The 27,963-nt window shown below is 41.3% G+C and overlaps 1 protein-coding gene across 1 annotated transcript in view; it reads left to right on the top strand.

The window, feature by feature from the left end:
* mapk8ip1b (mitogen-activated protein kinase 8 interacting protein 1b) overlaps nucleotides 1-24,646 on the top strand; it is a 46,643-nt gene extending 21,997 nt beyond the window's left edge. Inside the window, exons 3-12 of the mRNA XM_070905307.1 lie at nucleotides 5,706-5,963; nucleotides 11,758-11,839; nucleotides 13,263-14,405; nucleotides 17,764-17,839; nucleotides 19,702-19,874; nucleotides 21,353-21,456; nucleotides 21,795-21,911; nucleotides 22,701-22,771; nucleotides 23,030-23,128; nucleotides 24,574-24,646. Of these exons, the coding sequence (XP_070761408.1) occupies nucleotides 5,706-5,963; nucleotides 11,758-11,839; nucleotides 13,263-14,405; nucleotides 17,764-17,839; nucleotides 19,702-19,874; nucleotides 21,353-21,456; nucleotides 21,795-21,911; nucleotides 22,701-22,771; nucleotides 23,030-23,128; nucleotides 24,574-24,646 (2,196 nt within the window). The remainder of the gene's footprint in view (nucleotides 1-5,705; nucleotides 5,964-11,757; nucleotides 11,840-13,262; nucleotides 14,406-17,763; nucleotides 17,840-19,701; nucleotides 19,875-21,352; nucleotides 21,457-21,794; nucleotides 21,912-22,700; nucleotides 22,772-23,029; nucleotides 23,129-24,573) is intronic.
* Nucleotides 24,647-27,963: the final 3,317 nt, after the last annotated feature.

The following is a 27,963-nucleotide window of genomic DNA, read 5'->3' as shown; positions in this document are numbered from 1 at the left end:
AAGCACTGTATGTGTAGGGGCAATAAATAGAATAAACACAAAGGGGTAGTTAAGGATATATACAGTATGACCAGTATTAACAGTATAAACAGTGTGAAATGAATATACTATATGAATATGTGCAGCAGCAGGCAAAATATATAGTGCAATAATGGCAATAGTGAGATATTATATGGGTATGTGAAAGCATATATAGTGCAGGTAAGTGTGTGTAGTGTGGAAGTGGTGAGTAAGTATAGGCCAGCAGCCAGTGAGGCAGAGACAGTCGTGCAAATGTTCAGTCACTGGATGATGGTATGTGGGGGATTATGAAATCCAGCATGACTTTTCGTTGACTGTGCAGTCTGAGTCCACTGAAATCAAACGCATCACACACTTCTTCCCCCACATACCGTGATTTATTCCCCGAATGTTTCTGGTTGTTTTGCCTTCTTCAGGGTGGCATCTGAGGTTGTTTCCCTCCTCCTTCCTTTCCTTACGTGTAGTCCACGTTTAGTCCTGTGATTTATAAATCACCATAAATACAAGTTATTCAAAACAACTGAACTTTGTCCACAATTAAACACAATTTTTAAGGTATATGACAAATACATCATTTTTGAAAACATTTGATGTTCTTTATTTTCTGATTCTAAAAAGAAAAAAGTGTAGCTCTGAGCTTCATGTCGATTAAGAAATGTAATCAGAACTTATGTTGTTGGCAATGTAACTAATTCAACTCTTCAAATTTATTTTTGTGCACGTAAATCATCCTTTCGATATGTTATATAATATATATATATAATATATGCTTATTGTTAAATTATTGATATTTCTGATGTACTTCATGGCTTTAGGAATATTATTTTAGAACCTTATACCAATAAAAATGATTCATTACACTGAACTCTACATCAGTGAAAACAGATCTCATAACTAACTCAGAGAGGAAGAGGGAGGGAGATATACAGACAGAGCGAGAGAGAGAGAGAGAGAGAGAGAGGGGAGGCAACAGAACAAGAGAGAGCAAAGAGAGAGAGACAGTGAGAGAGAGAGGGTCCACCAAAACCCTTACAAGAGGAGAAGGAGACCTATTACCATGGCAACAGTGTTTCTCTCACGTACTGCATGTGTCAGAGCTGAAAATACATGCAATACAGTGTTGGCATGCTCACACACACACACACACACACACAACCCCCATGGATACCGCTCACGTCATCTCCTGCACACAAGGTAACAGCAGAGAGGAAGCTGCCTCACACAGAGACAGGAGAAGCCCTTTGTGTCTCTGGTCCTGTCCATCGTATTTGTTGTTGTTTACTGATATTCAGCTGTTTCCATGGACACTTGCAGCCTGTTTACTGGGAGTGATCAGTTTGATCAGCAGCAGTGGTTTTGGCGTAATGGGAGTTTTTTCTTTGTTCTGATTTGAATGGATTCATTTAAATATGATCTTATAGAATTATGTGTTAGCAAACAATTCAAATTACAAAATGATTAGCATTAGCAACATTAGCATTAATTTGGAGTCATTGTCCAATTGTCATTGGAGTTTTGTCCAGCTCATGAATTGAAGTCCAGTGTTCACTCCCCTTTCAGCTCTGCTTTGGTCTCCACCAACTCTTTTCCACCACGCTTTTCAGCAGCTAGATGTTCCCTTTCTTCCCGAGCGAGTCACTGACTTTCTGATGTTTGGTGCTGGACGGGTGAACAGAGGGGTTCATCAAAGCTTTTTCAATACTACCTGTCGCTGCTAGAAAAGATGCTGATGAGACCATTGACGTGGAAACCAAAAACAACAAGCTGTAATGGGCTTAATACTCCGTAGAGCTGAGGGGAACGGCAGTATCTGTGATATTTCTTTGTGGTTTTGTGGCCCATTTCATGTTGCGCAAAGTCATTTTATCCACTGTTATAAAAACAGTGATGAGTGCAGCTTTAAGAGTCATTCCAGATGCAGCGGGTCACCATGTTGTTTGGTTACAGAATAGAAAGAAACCCACACCTGTATTGGTTTTGCATTTGTTTACAACCAGACTGAACTCAGCAGCAGGGTTTGAGTGATTTTTGTGTTGTTGTATCTGACCTGTTGGCTGTGTGATTGCCCTGCTCGGGCTGCTCTGATTGGACGAGAGCCGAGCATCACAGCATCTTCGGGGGCAGCAGCATCTCCTCAGCCTCCTCATCGTCAGAGAGCCCCTTGTCTCCTAGCAACAGGGGCCGTGGCTCTATTAAAGGGGCCGATCATCATTTGAGGTCATAAAACATGAGAGGGCTACTGCATTAGCAGGTATCGATCTTCAGCAGGTGAACAGAAGAGAAGAAAGAGAAAAAAGAGAGAAAAATGACGGCGGGAGAGTGGCTGTGCTGTGATTATAGGCAGAGACAGACAGTGGCGTGATGTGACTGAGCTGAAAATACAGGAGGAGGAGGAGGGGGGGGGGGGGGGGGGGGCACAAGCATCTTCTGACAGCTCATCAGATAGGGAGTGATTTATGGGATGGATGCATGATTGATTGATAGATGGATGGATGCATGACTGACTGATAGATGATGGATGATTGATCTATGGGCAGGATGGATGGATGATTGATAGATGTATGCATGGATGGATGATAAGTGGACGGTGGATGGACGGCTGATAGATGGACCACGAATGGATGGATGGACAGGATTGGATGGATGTATGGTGGAAGCAAATAACTGAATTGCGTTGAACCCACTCACCAAACAGAGGAGGGATACCGGGCGTTTTTGCAAAACTCGAGATTATGGTCAATGACTTATTTTTGAAAATTGATCTTTCTTACAATATCCATGCAAACTACTAAAAACTAAATTTGCAAGGGCAAAAAGGCCGCCATACATTGATTGTTGGTCTGAGGGGAGACACAAAGTGAAACATTCTACTGTACCTTCATAATTGGCACATTATATATTGTATTGATACTTAATGTTGGCGTTTGGTGTAAATCCTTTCATATCCTACAGAATCATCCAGTGTGAAAATAAGCCCTGGACTGTTGCATTGGTCCTGCAGTGTAACATCAAAGGTGTTAAAACTGGTGCAGTAAAAGAAAACTTACTCACAAAATCATGTAGGTGTGTAAAAGTCTGAAGAGTGAGGAGACTAGCCAAACAGCAGTAGCTGTGAACTCCATGTACACATCATTTCTGCTTGTCTGTATTTTTGAGATGGCTTTTTTCTGCTTCATTTTCTTTATGCCCAGCTTCCATTATTTACACCCTCCAGTGTGGGTTTTCAATGGTGAACATTATATGAAGTATCTGCCCGTGACTGATGACCATCTCAGCAAAACACTGGTAAATACAACGTGGTCATGTGATATTTCCGGATGTTACCGTTTGACAAAGACTGACTGAATGCAGCATTAAAAGCTACCTGGATTCCCCGTCTACATCTGGAGAAACATTTGAAAGGGGACATCTTTTGTTGTGGTATTAAGTACAAAAATGTGGACCTTCGAGGAGGCCGTCCCTGAATAGGAATGCAGCTACACAAACACCCATTTTAGTCCCAATTCAAAGGTTTCTGGCTTTTTAGCGAATCAATACAGCAGCCCTCTCTCGAATACACACAAGCCTCTTTCTTTCTTGAGGGAGAGAGACCTCTGGATATCTGTGATCGCTGCATACAAATGTGCTTGAAGGCAACACTTAGCCAGTGGAATTGGATTAACCTCCATTCCATTCACCAACTGTGAGCTAGATTACTGTCTGCAACTGCTCACACACACATTACTACCCACTCTGCTTTATTTGCAAAGGAAAACACATATAATAATCTGTAAGTCATTCACCAACGTACAGTCAGCATGGAGGTATTTAAATTATAAGATTTAAATACTTTACACGTGACTTTAGCTACGTTCCTGGAAATGGTTATTACTGAGGATGTGGATGCTGTTCAATGAATAAATGTAACATGTGGATTACTGTCAAAGGAGTTTGGTTGACCTCACAGCTCTGCTCTGCTCTTCTCTCCTGAAAGAGTCCACTGTGACTGTGGTGAATGTTGTTTTCATGGCGGCTGAGTATTAACACAGCTGTTACATTGTTGTCCTCCCGCCTCTGGATCAGCTCTGGTTCGGTTTTATTTTCCCACATTACTTTGAACCCTGATCCTCACTGACTTGGAGCTCAGGAACATATATATTATTCATAAATATTTTACATTAATTTCTGTACATTATATATATTTTGGTTGGGTTTATTGGATTAAAGAAAATATGATCGTCTATAAAAACTGATTTGGCAAAATTGGATAAATATGAGTTTACTATGTGATTAATTACTTAAATTACTCAGTATCATAACATATTGATATATATTGTAGAGATAATGCTCAATGTAGCATAATTAATTTAGTGTGCGCAACCCATCTGTACTGTGGTTTTGGACACTGGTATGGGCTGATATGGTTGGATTATACTCATTTTGTACAAATGTTGTAAAAGTCTTACATTTGTTTTCTTTGGGGTGGGGGTACTCCCAAACAGTAATAAGCTACTAAAATCAGATGAGTGAAAACATTTCAGGTTTAGAAGCTTTCTAAGTCAAAGTGACTCTGATGCATCATTCTGTCAGATTTTATTTAATTTTACATTCTGCTTGTGTTGTAGGTCTCATCAGGTTGACAGCTTAAGACTTCATGTTGTGCATATGTGTGTGAGCATTACTATGTCTGCATGTTTGTGTGTTTTGGGTGGGTCTGTTTATACATGTGGAGCTAAAGACTGTAATAGGCTTAACGGTGACTCTGGTGTCCATGTCAAAGCATCTACATCAGCCGACAGGAGGAGTTCCCATATGCTGTGTGTGTGTGTGTGTGTGTGTGTGTGTGTGTGTGTGTGTGTGTTTAGCTGCAGGGATAGTGATGGTGAGTGAAGCAGACTGTACTGTCCCAGTGGCCTTTGACTTACTGCCTCTCAGATAACGTTTGTGTTTGTCACTTGCTTTGATTTCAGCAGCAATGTAAAAGACAGTCAAAGTGAATCTCATCACAAAAGGAAACGACGGCTCTGATTAGTTTGAGTTTTTGGCCAAGAAGTCGCCTTGTGGAATATTTAAAGAGAAGATTGTCATCTAGATCACTTCTTTGTGTCTTAGCCCTGACTGGGATACATGCTAACACTTGGCAACTGGTGTTATCCTAAAGCTGAGAACATGAGAGCATCTAGTAGCTCTTAAGCTTTAGGATGAATTAACTTAAATGATGTGTCTAACCTTGCCAAGCTAGTTGAATGAATCGATGAGACAAACTCAGCTCATTTACAACATGAACACACACATTATTACACGCTGTCAGACTGAACAGTGAAGTGAAAATGAAGTGGCAGATCAGTCTGATCATCGGACTGAATGAGAACTCAAAGAAAATGAAATTTAACAGCTGCCTTCATCATAAGGCAGAGACTAAAATTAGAAAAGCTGTGAACACTGGTTAGCAGAGCGCAGGGAGTTTTAATCCTCACTTCATTACTGTAGGTAAACACTGTCATGTGGAGACGCTGATGCTGGGAATAGTCCCTGTCTCAGCTCAGTGTTGGCAGTGAGAGTGTTACAGGCTGGAGACAGAGCGGTTTCTAATTGGCCGGCTCAATCTCCTCATCCCATCCTCACACACACACACACTCTGTCTCTCTTTCTTGCTCTCTTTTTCTCTTCCTCGACTGACGGTGTGTTTCCTCCAATCCCTGCAGGGCCATGTGAGGCGAGGAACCAATAGCATGTCGGGGAGGGCTGAGCTGGGCGCCGTCGGCCAGCTTCAGGCAGAGATGCTGCATTTGGAACTCATCGACGGTGCTGACAGTTACCGTGGTGACAAAGAGTCCTCGAAGGCGTCCGCCATCGCACCCCCGCCAGTCACCAAGGACCCTGCAGCACCTGTTACCATGGATACCTACCGGCCCAAGAGACCCACGACCCTTAACCTCTTCCCAATCGTGCCGCGCACACAGGTAGAGTCTGAATTAACCTTATCCACACACACACACACACACACACACACACACACACACACAGTTTGTGGCAGATGAGTGAATATTGATCAGCGGGAGGAGTGGAGTTTCAGTGAAGGTTTTTTTCTAACTGTCTGTGTGTGTGTGTGTGTGTGTGTGTGTGTGTGTGTGTGTGTGTGTGTGTCTGCCTGTCTGGGTTCCACCTCACATACAAATATGATTTAAAAAATGGAAATATGAGTGGACAACCTGCGTGACATCACCAATGGATTGATGACAATTGTTTCTCTGACAGGATGTGTTTACTGGATTGAACAATAGCCTCAATTGTCAAGACACAGAGTTTTTTTTTTCCCTTGGTGCCCGTCTCTGTTTGTGTTTGAATGCTGCCAGAGCTCGTGACTGTGTGTGTGTTCTTGTGCTTCAGTCTTTGTGAGGACCGATGTCAGCTTTAAACCTCAGGAGGGAAGACATTTTGTCTACAAAGGGCTGTTTGAGGGTTACCTTTAGGCTTAAGGTTAGAATTAGGTTGAGGTTTACGCGACTAGCTGCAGAATGTACAGCATCAATAAGGGTCCTCAGAAGTATAGACATACAAACATGAGCTGTGTGTGCGTGTGACTGTGTAGGTATGCCTGAGTGTTAATCACTGTCTGTTGAATTCATGTGTGTCCGTCCACCTCCTGGTTATGCAGCTGGTACATGTTTTCCTGGACACACAAATGGACACAGTACTGCTGTGTGTGTGTGTGTGTGTGTGTGTGTGTGTGTGTGTGTGTGTGTGTTAGTCTGTATTAAAAACGCAGTTCCAACAAGACACGTAAAAGCCTTTTCTGATCTGACGCCCCTACCTGCAGGACGACATCATTTGTCTGTGCCTTCTGTACCTTCACAAATCACTGTTTTAGGAAAGTCCATAATTTGGGTTAAAACATCTATTTGATGATGATCGTGGTCATGCTTTGTTGCTCCTATAACAATGTCACCTGATTTCCTCCTTTGCTCCTTTCACAATTACCAAGGCGTTTGAGGCACTTGCTGAAACGTCATATCTGGCTTTTTAGCTGCTAGATGTTCCACTTTCAGTGTCAGGTAATCGTTATACTTGGTCTGTCTGCCGTTTGCTGCTGAGCAGGTGGTGTACACTGGGTTTATCAGAATGTATTAGGTCAAAACAGCTGCCTAATGCTGAACTGATGAGAGAGGTGAGAGTAAACCATACAGTAAATGTGAAGTGAACTATGTGCTAAAAGAGGCTAAAAAGCTCAGCAGAACTGCGGAGTTGGTGATAATTCTCTGTGAGTTCTTCACTGTGAGCAACCCTTTCACCTTACATGTAGCCATTTGACCGATTGTTCATTCAAAAAATTAATTCAGTCACTTTACAAACTGACAAATCAACACTAAAATAAAGCTGCTAGCCTGCTGCCGAGACCCCAGGAGAACCTCCCAAACTGACCCAATCTGTGTCTGCAGTTGCTACGATTTTCGAGTGTGTATTACAATTTTTGATAATCATTTGTACACATTGTGCACATTTTCAAAAAATATACTCTTTGATGCCTGCCAGGCTCTGTGATACTCTTGTTATGCAACATCTACAGTAATGTACATGTTAGTGAGTTTGCCTGTGTCTCTAACATGCACACACACCTCCACAGTGCAGGCTGTCAACATGATCAACCAAGCAGCTCTATATTTGTCTGTGCTTTGTTCTTTGCCCAGTTTCCATGAGGTGGAAACAAGCCTACTGTACTTGCTGCTGTGCCTTTGTTCGTGTGTGTGTGTGTGTGTGTGTGTGTGTGTGTGTGTGTTTGAGCTGTCAGAACTGGAAAGTAACATTTATAAAGGAAATAATTGCTCTGAAAGGTTTTTATTCTTGGGAAGTCTTCCTGTCTCCTGGGACATTGTTCACTCTCTTCATACTGCAACTAGGGGAAAAAAAAACCTGATTTATATATTTCAATGTTAAATGGATGACGGTTTCCTGAAAGCAACCTTTGCATGAACCATGAAGACATGAAGCAACAGACCACATCTCGTTAACATAACATCCATCAGCAGCAGATCTTGTGGTCATTCAGATGTCTGGACTGACTTTATTGTGTCTGGCGTAGCTCAGCCGTACAGATAATGTTTTAGTGTTTGATAATGAGTTTAATGTGAGGATCTAGTTGGATGCTATGTGCTGTGACCTTCATCTATAAATCATTACCTTCAGTTTTTCACTCACAGGCTCAAAAGCTCAAACTAACTGAACGAGCTGGTGGTCAGAAAAGCATTTATGGACATTTGATATTTGATTCAGGAATCTTATCTGGGGAATCGTATTATATTATTATATTATTATTAATATTGCATGGGGTCAACTATATTAACTTGTTGATTATGTATGAAATGAGGACAGTTTTGATTAGAGGTACGTGTGAGATGTTATGTGTAAGGAGTTTGGTGGATAGATCACATTTCTTTTTCAGCTGCAGTTCCCACAAAGGTCACATCAGGTACGTTAGAGGACCACAGTGCAGAATTATACTGTGTTTTAGTCAAATAAAACCAATCAAATAAAGTACCAAGCAGATTCAGCACATGCCAGGAGATGGAGTGTTGTAGTTTGCTCTTTGTTGAACCAGCTTTCTCTCAATCAGACTCAGCTGACAACCCCAGTGGCTGGGGAATGAAGTGGCTCTGCTGTGGATGACGTACACAAAGCTTTGCAAGTCAAGAAAAGATGAGTGGGAAGAAAGAAACATTACAAAAAAAGCTGTTGACAAGGCTTTTGTACTAAACACACCCCTGATGACTGATCTGCACAATCCGTCTGCAGTACATGCTGGTCTATTTCTTGCTCCTGTGGGTGTAGAAAGTCTCTCTCTCTGTTTACTCTTTTCTCACATAAGCAAAGGAAGGGAGTTTTCTTTCAGCCTCACATATTTACCACTGTTTTATCTGATTTGTGCAAAAAAGCCATCACTCCATGTCTAAAATAGACAGACAAAATGCACACATTTGAAAAACCTTATGAAAATATAAAATAACCACATCACTCACCCTTACACAGAAGCTGAAATGTACACCACATCAAGTGTTTTATGTTGGATGATTTCTCTCCAGCACACCTACAATTGAGACACTTCAACAGCTCTACCAGCTACAGCTGACAGTGAAAACAGTCAGGCGGCGCAGACAAAACTCAAATGAGATGAGAGAGATGAGTGCTGATGATCTCCAGGCAGTTTTCCTCCAACAGAGTACTGTAAGAAGAGAGAGAGAGAGAGAGAGAGAGACAGCGCACTGTGTGACTGTTTCCAGGTCAGTGGATCAGTAAAAATGCAAAATGTACATTTAGCTCTGCATCATTTGACAGTGAGTTCTGTGGTTGAACAAACGCAGCTCTGACCACTGATCAATGAAGGAAAATTGTTTATCACAAATGTAAATCTACGTAGCCTCTTCCACTACATTTAATATTGTCCAGTATCATTTTAAGGCAAATTGAAATTATTACCTTTTTTAAATGTTTTCCACAGTACCTTACATATGTGAGCTCCCGTGTTGATCTTTACTGTACCTTAATGTCCTGAGTAGTTTCTGTTCCCCGTTCACTCGCCATCATTCGTAATGATTTTACCGCTATTGCCCAGCTTCATACCTTTTATCACGCACTCTAAAAGCCAGTGAGCAGGTGAGAAATCTGGGTGTCATCCTGGACACTGACCTTAACTTCAAAAAGCACATATCAAATATTACAAGATCATCATTAGATTACTGCAGTGATCTTTTCACTGGATTATCAAAACATTCAGTTGGAAGACTTCAACTATTCAGCCGCCAGACATCTTACTGGTACAAGAAAACATCATCACATTACTGGCAACAGGGAATTCTATTTAAAATCCTATACTATGCAGTTGGAACACACTACATACTCAATTTAACGTCATGCAAGGGCATCAAAAGGGAAGATCAGCCTAAGAAATCGAAACACAAACAATGAAATGAGATTTTATTTCACAGGTTGTCTCAAGCTGCTTGAGTAAAATGATTCAACAGACAGAAAACATCCATCTCAGAAAGGATTCCTCCCTCTTAATCCCAGTCAATCTCTAATCTCTCACCTGGCGACGGAATGCTCCTTATGTTGAAGTACATGTGTGTGTTTGCCAGTATGTGATATGTAAGTGTACCTACGTAACTGTTGTGTGAGCTGTTGCAGACTCAGACGTCCAGTCGACAGCGTCATGTGTTATCAGAGTCACTTCCTTGTAGTCACTAATACACACACACTCACTCTATATGTGAGTCACTGCCCTGAGCGATGGTCTTTTTGTCAAACATTTGCTCCTCAGGTCGATGCTGCTGTCTCCCACCTGCTGATTCACTTGTTACCACGGCAACAGCACTGTCTCCGCCTGGTACACGTAGATGGGAAGTGAGTCATGCGTGGTGGTGGGTGGACAGAGGGGGAGGACATGATCTTATTTTGGTCGACATGTCTTCGTCACAGGAGTTTCCAGTTCTCCTTCCATCTGTTTCCCTCTACTGTGTTCTCTTCTCTCATTCAGGGCTCAGTATCAAATCTCAGTACTCTGCCGGTACCGACTGAAATGTCTGTTTCACAGAGTCACATAGTCAGTGTCAGATGCCAAAAGCTGGCATCAAATGTTGGTTTGTAGATTTGTAATTTTGTTTGCTTTGGCAGTTTTTAAAACAAGTTGTGAACACAACATATCATCACGTTTGAGTGTACAGTGTGAGAGTGAACCAAAACAGTAAAGTTGCGGACTGGACAGCCAAACAATGTGCTGAAATTCGCTATAAAGCTCAATAAGCCGATGGGAGTCACAGATTTGGGTGATAAGTCTCTGTAGGTTCAGAGACAAGACCATTTCATTATAAATATGATTAAATGTCCCCCCACCACAAGTGTGCACCTGTAACCACACTCAGCAGTGATGTCACTGTGTGCTGACCACACCCTGTGGTACTCTTCTACATCACTGCATCGCGGTCAAAAGTTAAGCTAGTCGAGGTCAGCAAAAACAACTGGTTCTGGGTTGCTCTTTAAATAATTTTATTCAGTGATTCAATTTCTGGATATTTTTCTCTCTTACCTGTTTTTGTAAAAAAAAAAAAAGAAAAAAAGAATAGGAGAGATGAAACAGTTCTGCATTTATTTTTCAAATGAGGCAACCAAAAAAGAAAAAAAATGAGTTTTTTTTGTGATTTGGGTGAACCGACTATTTAAGTAGAATTTGAAAGAAGGAAAAAGGCGCTTGAAAAGTATCATGGTTTCTATAAAAGGCTTTCTCAAAAGTGTGTGTGTGTGTGTGTGTGTGTGTGTGTGTGTGTGCGCGTGTGTGTGCGCGTGTGTTCCCAGTAGCTTTGGTAAAGGGTCTGGTTCCCTTTAAATGCACACCACGGAGCACAAACAAAAGAATCCCTGCTCATTCACCAGAATAAAAGGCTTGTGTGAGTGTGAGTGTGAGTGTGAGTGTGAGTGTGAGTGTGAGTGTTTGTGTGTGTGTGTGTGTGTGTGTGTGTGTGTGTGTGTGTGTGTGTGAGTGTGAGTGTGAGTGTGTGAGAGAGAGAGAGAGAGAGAGAGAGAGAGAGAGAGAGAGACAAAAAGTTGTGTACATTGAGTGTCAGGATCCAGAACTCAGTGATCGAACTTCTCTCTCTTCTTCTTCTCTGTACCCTCCATCTTCCATCTATTTTGCTCTTTCTCACCACTTCCTGCTTCTTCTTCTTCTTCTTCTTCTTCTTCTCTTCCTCTTTTTCTGCATTTCCACAGGACACATTAAACAACAACTCCTTTGGGAAGAAATACAGCTGGCAGGAGAAGGTTTCAGGCTCGTCCTCGCCTCTTAAAACAGGTGAGCTTTTCTTTCCCACCAGATCTTCAGACTACAGAGTTCATATTGTAGTTTAACGGTATGAGTTTTCTCATTTTAACCGGGATGTGCGGTTATCATCGCACGTCTGTTACTATTCACCCTTGTGCTACTAACACAGCAGCTGAACGCGTGATTTGCATTGAGTCTGGCAGGCAGTGCGTGTCTCTGATCCCCAGGGGACAGTGTTAAGGCTTGGATTAGCTTTGCTGAGCTAAGTGTAGCTAGCTGAGGCAATGCTACACACTGTGTGTGTGTGTGTGTGTGTGTGTGTGTGTGTGTGTGTGTGTGTGTGTGTGTGTGTGTGTGTGTGTGTGGTAGCCAGCTCGGGGCTTAGCTAGCTGGTAGCTGTCATAGCTCATTGCTACAGCTCTTCTCAGAGCCCCATGTGAGGTAAGCAAACTCACCACTGTTGGAAAAGGCGAAACAGTATATTACTGTTATAATGTGCGATATAACAACAATAACAACAATGCAACGAGCAGCTTGTATATCATATATATTATTGATCATATTTTTATAATATATTTTATCTGATCATTTGACACTCGGCCTCCATATATGAGGACAACTTATCCCTCCCTTACACAGGTGGTGTAAATCAAGTTAATTATTAGCTTAACAAACTCTTAACTTAAAATGATAAGACACGATAATGTCTTGTGATTCGTCCAAACTGCAATATATTTATCCTAAAAATATCCAAAATCTGTGTTCTTTTTTACTCACACTAAGAATTCTCAGACTTGTTTGTGATAAAACCTGCAGATTTGTTCATCAATACAACTGGTACAATTCATATGCAAACTAGAAAATGACATCACAAGCACCAAAGACTCATTTTGAGTTAAGCGAAGCTTGTTTTAACTTCTAATCAACCACCAGGAATTTGTGTTTTTTCTTTTTGAATACGATAAGATGGTTCATTTCAGATCTTAGTGTCTTTTTAAGGAGAGACAAGACTGAGGTGTGTCAGTATTGTCCTGAATTGGCCTCCCTGTTTATTTAAATACTTGCTCAGCACTTACCTGGCGTCAGATGTCAGTGCTGCATCATCCACAGTGAAAATATCATGCCTTGATTTCCTGGCAATGGATTATGACATAACACGTCATGCCTGCACTCTGAGTTTGATGAGTAATGGGGATTTGGCTGCGTAATCCTGACATGCATTACCTAACCATTTCCACTTTTCTCTCTTCCTGTTTATTCTCTTTATCTATCTGTGCATTCGCTGCCATGTCTGCCTTCATGTCCGTTTGTGTATTTGTTTGTCGGTCATGTCTGCGTGTCTGCATCATGTACATTTACTCTGTGTGTGTGACTGGCCTTTGTGCGTGCTTGTGTGTCTGCGTGTATGTTTGTGCGGCTGTCTGCCTGTTGTTTGCGTCTGCTCTGCCTCCAGGTGAGCTCACCCCTCCACGTGAGCACAGCTGTCTGAGCGACGAGGACAAGGTGCAGGGCGGGGGAGCGCAGACCAAAGACCGTGGGACTTCCACCGACGCCCCCTGCAGACGCAGCCACACCTCTGGACACTCGCACTGCTCATCTACAGCGGCCGCGACGCGCTCCAAGCTTCAGGAGAAGCCTCCCGCGCCCCCGCCACCACAGAACTATACGCCGGCTCCTCTATACCCGGCGGGGAAGGCGGATGGAGGCGGGCACCACCGGGAGAGGATCCGCTACCACACAGACGTTCATCTAGAGCCCACAGAGGAGATCTATCTGACCCCTGTGCAGCGCTCGGCCGACCCCTTGGAGCCCAACAACGCGCAGGACCGGCCTTTCCTCTCGCAGCAGACTGAGCAGGGCCGCATGTCCATCAGCTCCGACACAGAGGGCCCGCCTCCCTACCAGCCCCTCCCAGACCGGACAAACCCCTCCATCTATGAGGAGGACGAGGTCTATATCCCCCCACCTTCATATGCTTCCTGCGTAGAGTCTCTCATCACGCCACCCAGCATGGCTCTCTCAGCTCGCTCCTCCCTAGCGCTGGACCTCAGCCTGAAGGGGGCGGGAACGGGGGCCGGGGTCATGCTGAGAGCTGGATCATCGGTGGAGTATGTGGACGCCACAGATGAAAGCTATTGTGGGGAGGATGAGGATGTGGACAGGATAATAATGGACGGAAGGATGAGTAAGGGGGGAGGAATGGGGGATGGTGGTGGCAGCAGAGTCCCACTAAGGACTTCCATGAGCTCGGAGGCCAGTGGCCTTTCGTACGACTCTGTCAAATACACACTGGTGGTGGATGAGCACGCTCAGCTAGAACTGGTCAGTCTCCGGCAGTGTTACCAAGGCTACAGTGACGACAGCGACTCGGCCACCGTCTATGACAACTGCGTCTCTTCTCCCTACGAGTCGGCCATCGGGGAGGAGTACGAGGAGGAAGATGAGGAGGAGGAGGAGGAGGAGGACAGTGCTCGGATAGGAGGAGTGAGGAGAGAGGCCACAGCCTGTCTGTCTGAAGACTCCACTCCAGAGGTCGACCTGCACTTCTCCAAGAAGTTCCTCAACGTCTTCATGAATGGACGCTCTCGCTCCTCCAGTAAGTCATTTCTATTGTAACGATGAGTTTTTCCAACAATATTTCATGTTCAGAACGATCGTATCATCAGGAAGTCTCAACACCATTTGAAAAGATCTGTTTAACTTTATCCGGCAAGGAACCAAGTTGTAAGTATTTCAATGAGTGCCTGATAAAGGGTTAAGGCAGAATCCATTAAACATTATGACATCATTGAAGGGGAACTGTCACATGTTTAGAGCTGGGCAATAATTCAATAATATAATGTATAAATCTTTAGTGGAAATGATGGCGTGATCACATTGTGTTATGACTTTAGAAAAATTTAGTTGTTTAAATTCATAATTATAACCAAACTCTAATTAAAAACTGACAAAATGCACAATTGAAGCTTTTCTTTAATATATCAAGTTGTGTCTAATGCAAAAAAAACAAAAAGTCTTTGCATAAACATCAGTGTGAGTGTTTTGTTTATGTCATGTGACATGTGACATACCAGGATAGCGGTAACTGTCAGCTATATTGCTCAGCCAAACATGTCATAAAACAACACCATGTCAAAAAGATTAATATTAAAACATTTAAATTCATATTTAATTCCTCACTCTCTCGTGAGGAAACCAAAGATTTGATTTTGGTGATAAAGATTTTTCCATTTGGTATTTGTTTTGTTTTTAGCCATAATTATGAAACTGCTTAATAAGACTGTAAATGGAAATTGTCTCAGTTTGTTTACAGGGTCAAGAGAATAATCAAAAGTGTAAGTGATGAGAATGGAAAGTGTTTGGGTTTGTTTTTTTGTTGTTGTAACTAGACAGACATACAGTCTGCAAAGACATGCAAACTAAGACACTCCTTGTTTTCATAAGGGGTAGATGGCTCACAGTAACATCTCACCCTCCTCTTTGTGGCCGACTTGGTTTTACATTTTGAGACCATGGATATTTCTTTATACAAGACTTTAAATTCTCCCCAGAATGTTGTGAAACAACCGGGAAGCACATCAGCCCAGCAGGCTGTTGTTCTGTGTAAGTCCCTTTTAAACATACAGCAACACAGCAGTGAATGCTGTCTAGCCGAATTGGCAGCGTGGTGGGAAAGGCTTAAAGCGATGTGGCTGATAAAGCAAAGCCACAGAGATATTCGGGAGCTGGAATATTCTCGTGCAGCACAGATCATCATCCACATGACATGTAACTCTGGATATTGTGACTGTCTGTCTGCACTGAGTCAGATTTAACTTTGTGATGCTGAAAATGGCAGAAATTATAATGGTGGCGAGAGATTTTGTGGTAACTTTTATCCAAAGACATAAAGGACTATTTATGATTGAAACATTGTGTAGAAACTGGTCGAGGAATAGTACATACGTACCCTAACCCTTTTGTTATACCAGCGGCTTAAAAACAAACAGTTTGAACATGTGATTTACATGAAAGTTACATTAATTTATGCCACATTACCCAGCTCAGCGTGTAAGTCTTATAAATGAAAGCTGCAGTTTTTGCTGCTTTGTTGATATCGTTATCAGTATTCTGACAGCAGCACGTTCAGGGCAGAAACCCAGCTGGACATTTAGATGGCCTACTGGGTGAAGGGACACTGAGCCAAAAGCAGCTTGCAGTTTCCTGGATTTGCCTCCAGACTCTCTCTCTTCCCCCGTTGTCCAGACCAATCCCATCTTCAAAAACAAGTCCTTTTAAAACAATGGCAGTCCTAGAGAAGGTGTGTGGAAGGACTGAAGAAGGAAATAAGCAATGACAGGTGGCAGTCAGTGGCTTTAGAAATTCTATTAACATGCATTTTTATTCAGCTAAATCTGCTAAATATTTTGTCAACACCAAGTTATAATCCTAAAGATTTTCAGACCCCATTTTGTTGGTCAGCATTGTTCACTGTCTCCTTTAGTGATCTGTATTTAAACACGACCTGGTGAATTCTCAAAAGCTGTAGTGTAAACAGATACACAAGTTGCTCATCCTCTGTTTTTGAGTTGCAGCTCAAGGTGTGTTGCTGCCCCCAGTGTTTGATACAGTCTTTTCAAGCAGGACTCTGGGAGTTGTAACATTAAAAGAGTACTCCACCAATTTAGCACTGTGCACCTATAAGGATAGGAATCAAAATATATGCAGCAAAACCAGAGACATCATCTCTTTCTATTCTGCGCATTCATCTTCCTTCTCAAAACCTGGCACCTACATTACCTATAATGCAACTCGACCGCGACAGTTATATTAGCAGCAGCTTATATAAACTAAAGCCACTAGCTTCAAGCTTTTTTTCATTTTCAAACTTGTAGTCTTCAGCCTCAATTGTGAGGCAATTTATCAGATTTTGCACAATACATACAATTTTTTAAAAGATGAGCAGTGGTACTCCCCAAGAAATGTAAAGCGACTGTGTAAAATCCTTTTCTTTAACACACACTTGCTGTTGTCACCGCAGGCGTCACCAAATAAACCAGGACTGAAACCTCAAGGATTCTAACTTGAAGACTAAACAGGCGTTCAGACGGAAAACAGTTGTTAAAATATGCTTGTGGCTTTGTTGGTGAGTGCGTGCTAAAGGTGTAGTTAAGAAGATAAAATACAATCCAAGAAATCCAGTTCAAGTAATGAGTTTGGAGGCTTGTCAGATGCCTAAATGCTGCTCAGCAGTTTGTAATACTAAGAGACGGGTTTTACAAATCAAAATATGCCATTCATGAGGGGGCTGAGGAAAGATCAGCAAGTCACTAAAATTAGAAGTAATCTGGGGACCTTCAATATCGGTGTCTTTGTGGTCTCCGACTGGAAGAGATAGAACAAGGCAGATGAGGGTCCTTTGATTGAGGACTGTAGGATTTACCTTCATTAGGCTGATTCTCACCTGGGGAAAAGGATGGGTAACATCACCAGTCATACACTGACCCACGTCACGGTGTGCATATGTGTAAAGCAGCCAGCCGTAATGGGCAGGAGGTGGGATTCGTATGAAAGAGACAGACCGAGAAGGAGAGATTTGTCTATAATGTATGTGTGGTCATTTTCTCGCTAGTACTCTCTGTCCTCTTGGATGCCGTCCATATGTTTTACAGACTCATTAGAAAGGAGGGGGTAGCGGATGTCTCTGGGGAATGTAGGTAGAAATACACAAAGCTCATCTGTTTCACGCCTAATTAAAGTGTGATTCATGGGTCCTAAAGAATGCACATGTGCTTTAAAGTAAACACAATGTGCCCTAATTGTGTTTTCTGTTTGAATATGATGGACTTTTATTGCGATTTGAAGTCGGTCATTCATCTTTTTGCGAGCCGAATACAGAAGGCGGCACTCCGCGCTGTATTATTGCCTTATTATTTGTTTTCCCTCATCGCTTCTCTTCTTCTCTGGTTTTCAAGGTGCTGAGTCCTTTGGTTTATACTCTTGTGTCATAAATGGAGAGGAGAGGGATCAGAGCCACAGAGCCGTCTACAGGTGAGGAAGAACTACACCATCTTCATCACCATCACTAACATCAACATTATCATCCCTACAGTACATCCATACTAAATGTTGCACCATGACTGAAAACATATGTAGTTTTAGGCATCATTCTTATTGAATATGAAAACAATTCAACTCAACACATCACACAAGCAGTCAGAGATTCAAATTTATTCACTGAAGACCATTGTTCCACCGTGTGGAGCACAAACTCAATATACAACGCAATCATAGCAGAACCCAGTAGGAATAAATGACAACATAAATGACTTACACAAAGGTAGAGCATTAGTCAAAAAGGCACCTAATTCTTACATAACTTTAACTGTAATAACAAAATTATTTTAAACATAGATGGTTTAAATAATACTTAGGTCATTATGCTTACATTCTTAAATTCAAACAAAACCCTGTCAGACTTCTTTTTAGTGATGTCACGTCCCCAGATCTCAGCAATTAACTCAACCACCATTAAATTTGGCCTGTAGTTGCCACCTTAAAGCACCTGAAGTTCTTGTGCGCACAGCTCTGCTTCTCGTTGTTGGTCTATTTCAATGTGTTATTGGTGATAGATCATCAGTCGAAGTATGTTTTTAAGAAGTTGCTGGCAATAACAGTCTAGTGGGTTAAACTGCCGATGTGGATACTTCCCAGATCTCCGTCTCCCCCATGTCCCCTGACCCCTATGTCACACACTAAGTAGCCACACCTGCTTCAGTTGTTGCTCCCTCACTCCTCTGTTGCACACAAATATGCAGGGAGGGAGGGTTCTAGCAGAATCTGAGGGTGTAGTTATCCTTTTACATGCTCATCTCCATCAGTCATGTTTCTGTCTTTTTTGTAGTTGTTGGAGCAGAAAACGCTCCCATTTCTTCATGTTTCCACAGTAACAGTCACACTCCAGTTGGCAGCGTAGAGTTACAGCTGCTGTTAGAGACCTCCGGCTGATAAATGCAAAGGAGAGGAGGACAAAAACAACAGCAATGCAGTCATGTGAACAGCAGCATCTCTGTGCACTCAGATCATGTGATGCTGTGGGACACCATCCATGTATAGCTGGAAGCAAGGGGCTTGTTACAGTGTTCCCTTAACTTCATGGGTTTCTAGTTTGTATGTGTATAATATTCTATAGTTTTGTAGTGCCTCTATAGCCAGTAGCATCACATCTGACTGGTCAGCACCAGGCTGGTTAGCTAGGTTCACAGCTTTGTGTTCATCTTCAGCTGAAGTATTAGAGGTTGAATCTCTGTCTCTGACTTATGAAACCATTTCAAACCTTGCTCAAGGAAACCTATTGGTCAACCTGAAAACAAGGTTTCTTCTTCTTCTATAGAGAGTTGATACTGAAAACCTTTGTTTTGAGTATTAACATGGTAGCTGTAGTTAGCTTGAATTCACAAATGTATTACATTTATTTATTGCCAATGTAAACAACTGTGCTAACAACAAAAGGAAGCTATGTATTTAAATATTTAAGTATTTGGACCATACTCAAGGCAAATGGACAGTAAAAAAGATTAACTTTAGAATTAGTATCTTGTGGTGAGACTTTATTTTGCCATGAAACTAGTTTGCCATTAGAATCTATTGTGACTTTATGAATCAAAGCTAACTACAGTTAGTTACAGTTGCGTATCCACAGCGCTGTCCTCCATGGCGTTTTTCAGAGACACTTTTCAAGCTTACCGAGGGCGAATGTTTGATACTCAAAACACAGGTTTTCAGAGTATTCTTTAAAACGTCCAGGTAGACAGACAACCTGAAATGTGTGTGTGGTGCAGATACTGTGTAAGGTGGTCATCCAGCCTGTGAGCTCCCTCAGATCCTCTGCATGACTACATCTGTCTCGACAGGTTTGTCCCTCGACATGACGATGAGTTGGAGCTGGAGGTGGATGATCCGTTGCTGGTGGAGGTCCAGTCAGAGGATTACTGGTACGAAGGCTACAACATGCGAACTGGTGCCCGTGGGATCTTCCCAGCTTACTACGCTACAGAGGTGACCAAGGACCCAGAGAGCTACAAAGGTACAGTCACTGTCACGGTTATTCATTAGAGAGGGCTGACTGTGGAAGTTAGTAAAGATGCCTTTTTTACGGTGTGACTTGAAACACTGACTGAAACTGTGCACAAGACCATTGAATGAGTCAGTTTTTCAGTTTTTTTTATTATAGAATTGTGTCATTATTGGTGTTGTCATTAGCTTCTACTGGTGAACGTCAGCAGTGATACAACTCGTCTATTCCTGTACTATAGCGTGCTACTCCATTTCAGCTAGCATGTGTTCCTCTAGCCTCGGCCAAACAATAAACAGTATTTTCTCAGTTACTTTCTAAAATATTATGTTTTCTGTCCATATTCTGAGATAAATGTCTGCTACTGTAATGGCAAGTAAAACTCAAACACCTAATTTCAACAAAGATAAAACCTTTTGTTAGCATTCAGTGGGAGTTGTAGTTGTTGAATGCTAACAAAATAATCTTTTATATTTGTTAAAATAATGAAGTGTTAAAATGTCATTATAATAACGGCCACAGCTTCTCATTTATATTTTAATTTGAACTGAAAACTACAATATCATGTTTCAGCGTTTCTAAAAAAGATTTTTGGAAAGCTAGTGGAAATTCAGTTCACCTAGAAGTGTGTCAGGACTTTGGCTCTGTATTCACTGGTTCAGCTCTCTTAACCGCTTGAGTTACAGTGGCATATAATATTCAATAAAATAAAGAATGAACACAAGTAAGTTAGCTCATTGGAACAGATCCAATGGAGAGATTGGTGGTGGCTAAATGCTTAAATAATAAACATGGCGTGCCACGTACAGTGATGCCTCTTTGAGTCGTGCCAGAGTAGCTGAAAGCAATCTAAATTTAGACGTTATTTATATTCAGAACATTCTTTTAAAAAGAGAGAAGAAGGAGCGAGAAGTCATACAGAAAAGCAGCAGCAAAGAGGATACAGAGAGAGTTAAGTCTGTTTGTTCATCCATTTGTATTTAGAGATGAATCTGCTGCAAAGAGTAAAGGCTCAGGGGAGGGAATAGGAAGAATAGAAATGCTTGTAAGTCAACTGTCCCATCTGGTGGAACCAAAGCTGATTGTCTGATGTGATGAAACAGTCGTTCATCAATTTAATTCAATTTTATTTATATAGCGCCAAATCATAACAGAAGTTATGTCATGGCACTTTTCATATAGAGCAGGCCTAGACAGTACTCTCTATAATATTATCACAGAGACCCAACAATTCCCACCATGAGCAAGCACTTGGCGACAGTGGCAAGGAAAAACTCCCGTTTAACAGGCAGAAAACTTGAACAGAACCGGACTCTGGGTGGGCGGTCATCTGCCTCGTAACCCTAAACCTATTTTGTCTCTTTTAAAAAAGGAACTACTAAAATTTCACCTTAGTGCTTAAATAAACGACTGCTACCTCTTCTATGTTATGTTATATTATTTCCTGGATATTTGCTCTTATTCCATGTGTTTCTTTCTTTCCTGTGCAGTGAAGAGCAGTGAATGGATGGATAGATACCGGCTGAAGTTCCTGGGCTCAGTTCAAGTGCCCTTCCACAAAGGAAACGATGTTCTGTGTGCAGCTATGCAGAAGGTACGAGGCCCGTGTTGTGCACATTTGTGTTTGAGTGTGTAAAGCATTTTAGTACTACAGTAAAACAACATTAAGGAATGCATCAGCTATTGTCCCCGAAAACCTTGGTAGGAAGACACGTGGCATAATGCAAAAAATCCCATTTGTATGTTATAAACCATTCATAACTGTGTGTCTGCGCTGGAAAAAACAGTAGTATACAGTAGCTAACAGTAGTATACTAGTTTTCAAACTTTGTATTATCATCTAGTATAGCATTGGTTTACAGGTTAAAAGTCTCTTTTTAAGGGTTTTGAGTATTTTTATATTTCACGTCATCTTTTACATTTGTTTTCTAGATTGCCACCAACAGAAGGATGACAGTCAAGTACAACCCGCCTTCCTCCTGCAACCTGGAGATCAGTGTGAAAGGCATCAAGCTAGCAGTTCAAGAGGATTATTATGCCTGTGACAGAGTAAGACTCTTACTGTCCCCTTGTCTTTCTAATGTAAACTAAATTGAGTGCAGCTTCGTGAGGGTTTGTCAAATAAAAGCTCACCTTCACGCCAGAATGCCATTGAACAGTTGAGACATGGCACCCCCATGTGGCTGCTGATAGGGACTGCAGGCAGAGGCGTAGGGGATGCAAGGGAAGTGTTTTCTTAAAGGGGAAGATCTTATTTGAATATTCCCATTTTGAGCACCTTTAAACTTCTATTCCTCAACTTTTCAGGGAGAAACATAACATTCTTTTCTCCCACTACATTTATTTGACAGCTGTAGTCACTTCTTACTTTTCATGAACATGATAAATGTTGAGATGTTATGTATGCACACGCACTTCCCCACTCTACATACAGTAGGCTTATAAGACACAAAATACATTATTGTGGTGAAGCATCATTTGTTAGAAAAGAGCTTCTTACATGAAAAAACAACAAGGAACTTTGCCTCCAATCCCAAACTCTTCAAATAACATCTGACACAAAAAACACAACTCATCTTTTGTAATCATCCATCCAGAAATGATCAAAGATGAAAGACATTTAAAGTACAACCCTTAAGTAATTATATAAAACACAAAATAGTAGTTTGATGTAGCACTACCTGGACAATCTACAACTTTCAAGTGCTGCGTACAGCTTAATAATAGAGTAATAATAATGTGATAATGAGTAAAAAAAGAACACAGTAAAAGTGTAGAGCAAGCAGCTTCCTTGATGTTAACCTAAGACATTTATTCTCTCTTTTTCTGTCTTCACAGAGTAACGAGTGCAATCACTTCTTCCAGTTAAAGAACGTCTCCTTCTGTGGCTATCACCCCAAAAACAGCAAGTAAGTAAAGGCAGCAAACCCAAAGCAGGACTTTCAATCAGGCACTGCAGTCAATGTTGTTGTACTGTTGTTGTACTAGAATAAAAAAAAAACACTGCAGACAAACATTAGCAGAGATTAAAAACGTGATAGACCAAACAATAACTCGCTAGAAACCAACAAATGTACCAGGCTTCAGACATAGACTGGACCTCTTGACTGCTAACCGATCAAACGTGAAACAGCAGTTTATTATTATTATTATTTCCTTCTTTGCAGGTATTTTGGTTTCATTACTAAGCACCCAGCAGACCAGAGATTTGCCTGCCACGTGTTTGTGTCTGAGAACTCCACCAAACCTCTTGCAGAGTCAGTAGGGTGAGTTTCTTCTGCATTAGCTCTTGGATATTCATTCTTTGCATGGAGGAGGTGTGTGCATTTACTTAATGTCTGCCGACACATACAGATGCTGGTTTAGGGACGCTCCAATCTGGACTTCTTTGGGTGATTGAATGAGATTAGAAACAGCTGATCTGTATTAGATGACAGATTTTTTCTTGGAAACTCAAGTCCTGTCTTTTTTTGTTTTGTCTGTCCCAAGTAAGATTCACTCTTCTCTCATGCTGCTATGCTCAATGCTCCTCCTTTTTGAATTCATGTATGAAATCATTTCTCCCTTATTATGAGATCCATATGCAGATTAATTTTATATAGGACAGGATTGTGCAGTCTTGGCAGACACACATATATATATACATACATACAGTATTCAAGGTATTAAATTTCATTAGATCTTTCAAAACAGGATCTGCGGCCAATCCAGAACAGATCTCTCTCCCTGACAGAATGGCAGAACTGCTTAGATCACTTTACATTACAACTCATCTTGTAGAGATTGCCAACAAGGACATGACACTGCAGTCACTGTTGTCACAGATCTGGCAGCATGACTAACGCAGCTCAATGCTGGCTGCATCTTGACTCCAGCCGTGGTCTGATGTTTCTGTAGTCACAAAACTGGATGAGAGGCTGTGTGGAAAGAAGATGTGTTTAAAAATCTCTATGGACTTTTTCACATTTCAAATATGGAGATGAATCCCTAACTGCAATTTCTGTTTAAAAAAAAATAGCCTATTTGTTGTTTTTTGGCAGAAATGGTGAGCTGATCAAGTTCTACTGTCCAGTAGGGCTTCACAGTTATGGCCAAAATGATAATCACTAATACTGAGATCATGATTATTTATCACGATTAGTCATTGATTTTAGGGACAAAATGTTTTTATTGCACAGTTTCGAGGGACTAGCTCTTGGCCTTCTGCTCCACACGTTTCGTTTTGCCCGTCTGCTCTCTGTTGTATTTTACTCTTCTACTTTGGACTGCAGCCGCAACCTCCAGGACATTTTAGCACAGGCTGCCGCTGCAGGGCGGGCACACTGCGGCATGACAACTCTCCAAAAGCAAAGCCTGTACTTTTGTACAGTGCTAAACAAAGTGTGGTGATAGGCCTGGCTATACAAGACTACCCCAAAAGTGAAACCAAAACATCTCGATCGTTTCCTGGTGGCTGGCTGTTAGTTTAGGAAGCGCTTGATATGATGTGCAGCCGAGTTTTCTATGAGCAGGGCGCGCATTTTAAACGTCGCAATCATGTTCACTTAATTGTGGGAAGCCAAAATCGTGATTAATATTTGATTAATTGTGCAGCCCTACTGTCCAGTGGAGCTTAAATTCTTAGAACATGAACAGAAGCTAACCTCGAGATGGGTTTTTTAGGATTTAGTGAAGTCTAGGCGTAACTGAAGTATATGTCTTTGTCTTTCAGGAAAGCCTTCCAGTTGTACTATAAAGAGTTTGTGGAGGTCTCGTGCCCTACAGAGGACATCTACCTGGAATAGCAATGCTCTGCCTTCAACCACAGCCCTGTACAGTACACTGTATCATAACATAATGTTGCATGAGGGACAGACATATCTAAAATACAAAAGAAAAAAGAAAAATGAAAAAATTACCACATCTGACAAACAAGCAGGAGAAGAAGGATCAAGTATTGGAACTGTGGTGAAACCTTTGTGCAGCGAGAGGAGATGAAAATGAGCCAAAGGAGAAGTGTCTTGGGAAAAGAAAATATGCAAAATGGAGTCGGTGATGAGGTGGTTGATCACAGGCTGTCCATGGAAAGCACAAACATTGTATCACCGCAGCCTTGGCAGCGCTAGTTAGCCTGCAGCGTCGTCTCAGCAGGTGCAACACTGAAAGCCCAGGAGCCGAACTGGACTGCACCAGCTTGTTCTTGCACTTGACAAAAGAAAAACAGCAGCTGAGCTTTGGGAAAATGAACACGTGATGAGTTTGCTTTGACACTACATATTTAGGGTCTGATGATGAGGGAGGTGTATATTTGCTAAATAACATCCTCACACTGAAAATGTGATCACCAAGTGACACAAATCCATGTAGAAACAGTAAATTTGATCCTTTTAGCACACCATGAAGGTGATATCCACATTCTTCAGTGGCAACAAAAAAATCTGCCCTAAAACACTATTAGAAAACCAGCTATAGGTGATGTTCTTTGCATTTTTTGGTCCCTATTTAAACGTTTAATGTTGGGGGCCCAAACCTCAAATCCAGACAATGTGATGGCCAGTATGAGCTGTGCACACTGCGAGGTGGGGCTCACAATACAGTGCAGAGGCACAAGTGTAGCAGAGGTTTGTGTCGCCTTTCATCAGTGTGCACCAAGTAGCAGGAAAGTCCCAGAAAAAAAAAAAACAAGCTCCGCAAAAACAGTGCATTTCAGTTTGGCACAAAGAAAGGTAAGGGCCAGATCAGAGCTGAAATTATTGTTAGTTGATTAATCGATTAGGTGATCCACAGAAAGTTAGTTTGCTTAGTATTTTGAGTCATTTTTAATCAAAAATGCCAAAAATTCACTGGTTTCTGCCTCTCAAATGTGAACATTTGTTAATATCTATTGAATGTTGTAACTTGGGCTTTGAGAAATTGTTACTGGTATTTTTTTTCTTTTTTTTCTTTTACTTTTTATGGAACAAATGATGAATTGATAATGAAAATAATCATTAGTGGCTTGCAAAACGGCAGGCAATAGACGAGAAAGCAGTACCGCAGTTTCAGTTACCAGCAGATCTGTTGGTTTTCTGTAGGGTTGAAATAGGAGTAGCTAAAAAAAAAAACACTGGATCACAATTAACTCCTGAAATGCACTTAGCATCACTTGTCCATGATAAAAAATAAAAACAGTGTGAGGGTGTACGAGTGTGGATTTTTCCTTTCAAACTATTAGCGGCTTCTATTGGTACTGTAGTGCTAAGCTAAACAGCCCCCACCATTTGCCCAGTAAAGCCTTAGTCCTTAATTCCTAGTCTAATGCCAGACACACTGCGCTTCTTTACTGTGTGTTCTAACTAGGCATGAAATCAGTGACAAAGACGTTTAATACTAGGAAAGAAAACACAACATCTGCCTGTAGGCTCTTTGGTGGTACAAGACGAGGTCCGACATACAGAATCTCCTTCACGTGGTGTTCCAGAAACGTGCTCCTCATAGTTCCCGCATCAGAAACATTAAATGCTCTCAGTGTGGCGGTGGTGAGATAATGAGGCTGATCCTCGGTACAGTCGGTACAGGTGCTGACAAGAGAGCAAAAGCTAACTCTGGTGTCTTCATATCTTTACTAGTAGTGCCTCTTTTTCCATCAGATCATTGTGACCTTCCTCAGTAAACATTATCACTACATTTGAAGGGATTGCCATTGAGTGTGTGTTGAGTTTAAGAGTTTGAATGCAAATTGCGATGTAGGAGTATGTTTGATGTGACTTGAGCTTTTTTCCACTGCACTAAATGTGCTGTGCTGTGCTGTACCTGTGCTGTCACAGCTCATATTGGTTTCAGGACAGTGACAGTTACATTGAAATTGTTAATACAGAGTTTACCTGTCTGTTACCTGAAGAAGTTAAACAGACAAGACCGAAAGAAACCAAGAAAGTTCTCTGATCAACAGACTACAAGTATGTAGGAGGTAAACGCTCATGTGCCCAAAATATCTAATTCCATTCTGTTAATACATCCATGATACGCCTTTGATTGTTGTATTATTTTTACAGCCTATACAGCAGCAAATTTCAATAAGTGAAATTGGCAAACAACCTAAACAAACAATTATTTACTCTAAGATTACGACTCTCACATTATATTTCATAGCCATTGTATCATGTCACTCGCAGCAGGCTCTACAAAACCATAAAAAAAAGTAAAAAGACAGCAACAGGCACACACCATGAACATGTTATTATTCAGCACAGGTATTGTAAGGACTGTCCCAGCTATGTAAAATACTATACGCAGATACACACTCGCCATAATGACATTTTATTGGCCCGCACCTGAAAGACTTGCAGTGTGCTAATGAATACTTGTGACTTGACTATTGACTTTAGTAGAGCTGAAACAAGTAGTCGATTTATCGATTAGTCTATTAACAGAAAGGTGATTGGCCACTCTTTTGATAATTTTAATTTTAATAATATTTTTCGCCACCAGTCAAACTGTCAATCTTTAGATTAAACTCTGTTTTTAAGATGTGTTCTGACCGAGGGCCTAAATGATCGTAACAGAAAACCAAAGGATTGCCATATTGTTTTCATCATCATCACCATCATCATCATCTAGGGTCCAGCACGGCTACAGCACAGTTGTTCTGCAGTGAAAGACAAACAGAACGTGAGCTTCCGTCATCATTTATCACTAACACTAATTTGTAACAGATTGTTTTATGTGATCTATATTTAACAGAAGATAAAATGTCTGTAAAAGAAAGATTCATCAATTGAAGGATGTGGAAATTGTCAATTCAGCCATCTCACTAGTCCCCACAGTTTGTTCCTTTAAAAAAAAATCGAGTCGTCTGCTGTTGCTGATCAAAGCCATCGTGTTCACATCAAGAGATCAATACTGACTTTTATATGAGTTCCCTTCTCAAGAGCCAATCAGGCAGACAGGAGAAAATGTAAAGTAGTGGGGGCTATACAAAGGGTGTATAGACATGCCATATATAAATAAATAATTTAATATCTGTAATTATAAATATTACATTGTATTGACATGTAGTATGTGAAATTTCTCTTTATTTTGGAATTTTTTTTTAGGTGTGAATTATTCTTTATTTAAAAATTTTAATGCAGATCTCACGGTG

This window comes from Enoplosus armatus, chromosome 1, assembly GCF_043641665.1.
Source record: "Enoplosus armatus isolate fEnoArm2 chromosome 1, fEnoArm2.hap1, whole genome shotgun sequence".
NCBI lineage: Eukaryota > Metazoa > Chordata > Actinopteri > Centrarchiformes > Enoplosidae > Enoplosus > Enoplosus armatus.
This window is presented reverse-complemented; position numbering and strand designations above follow the sequence as displayed.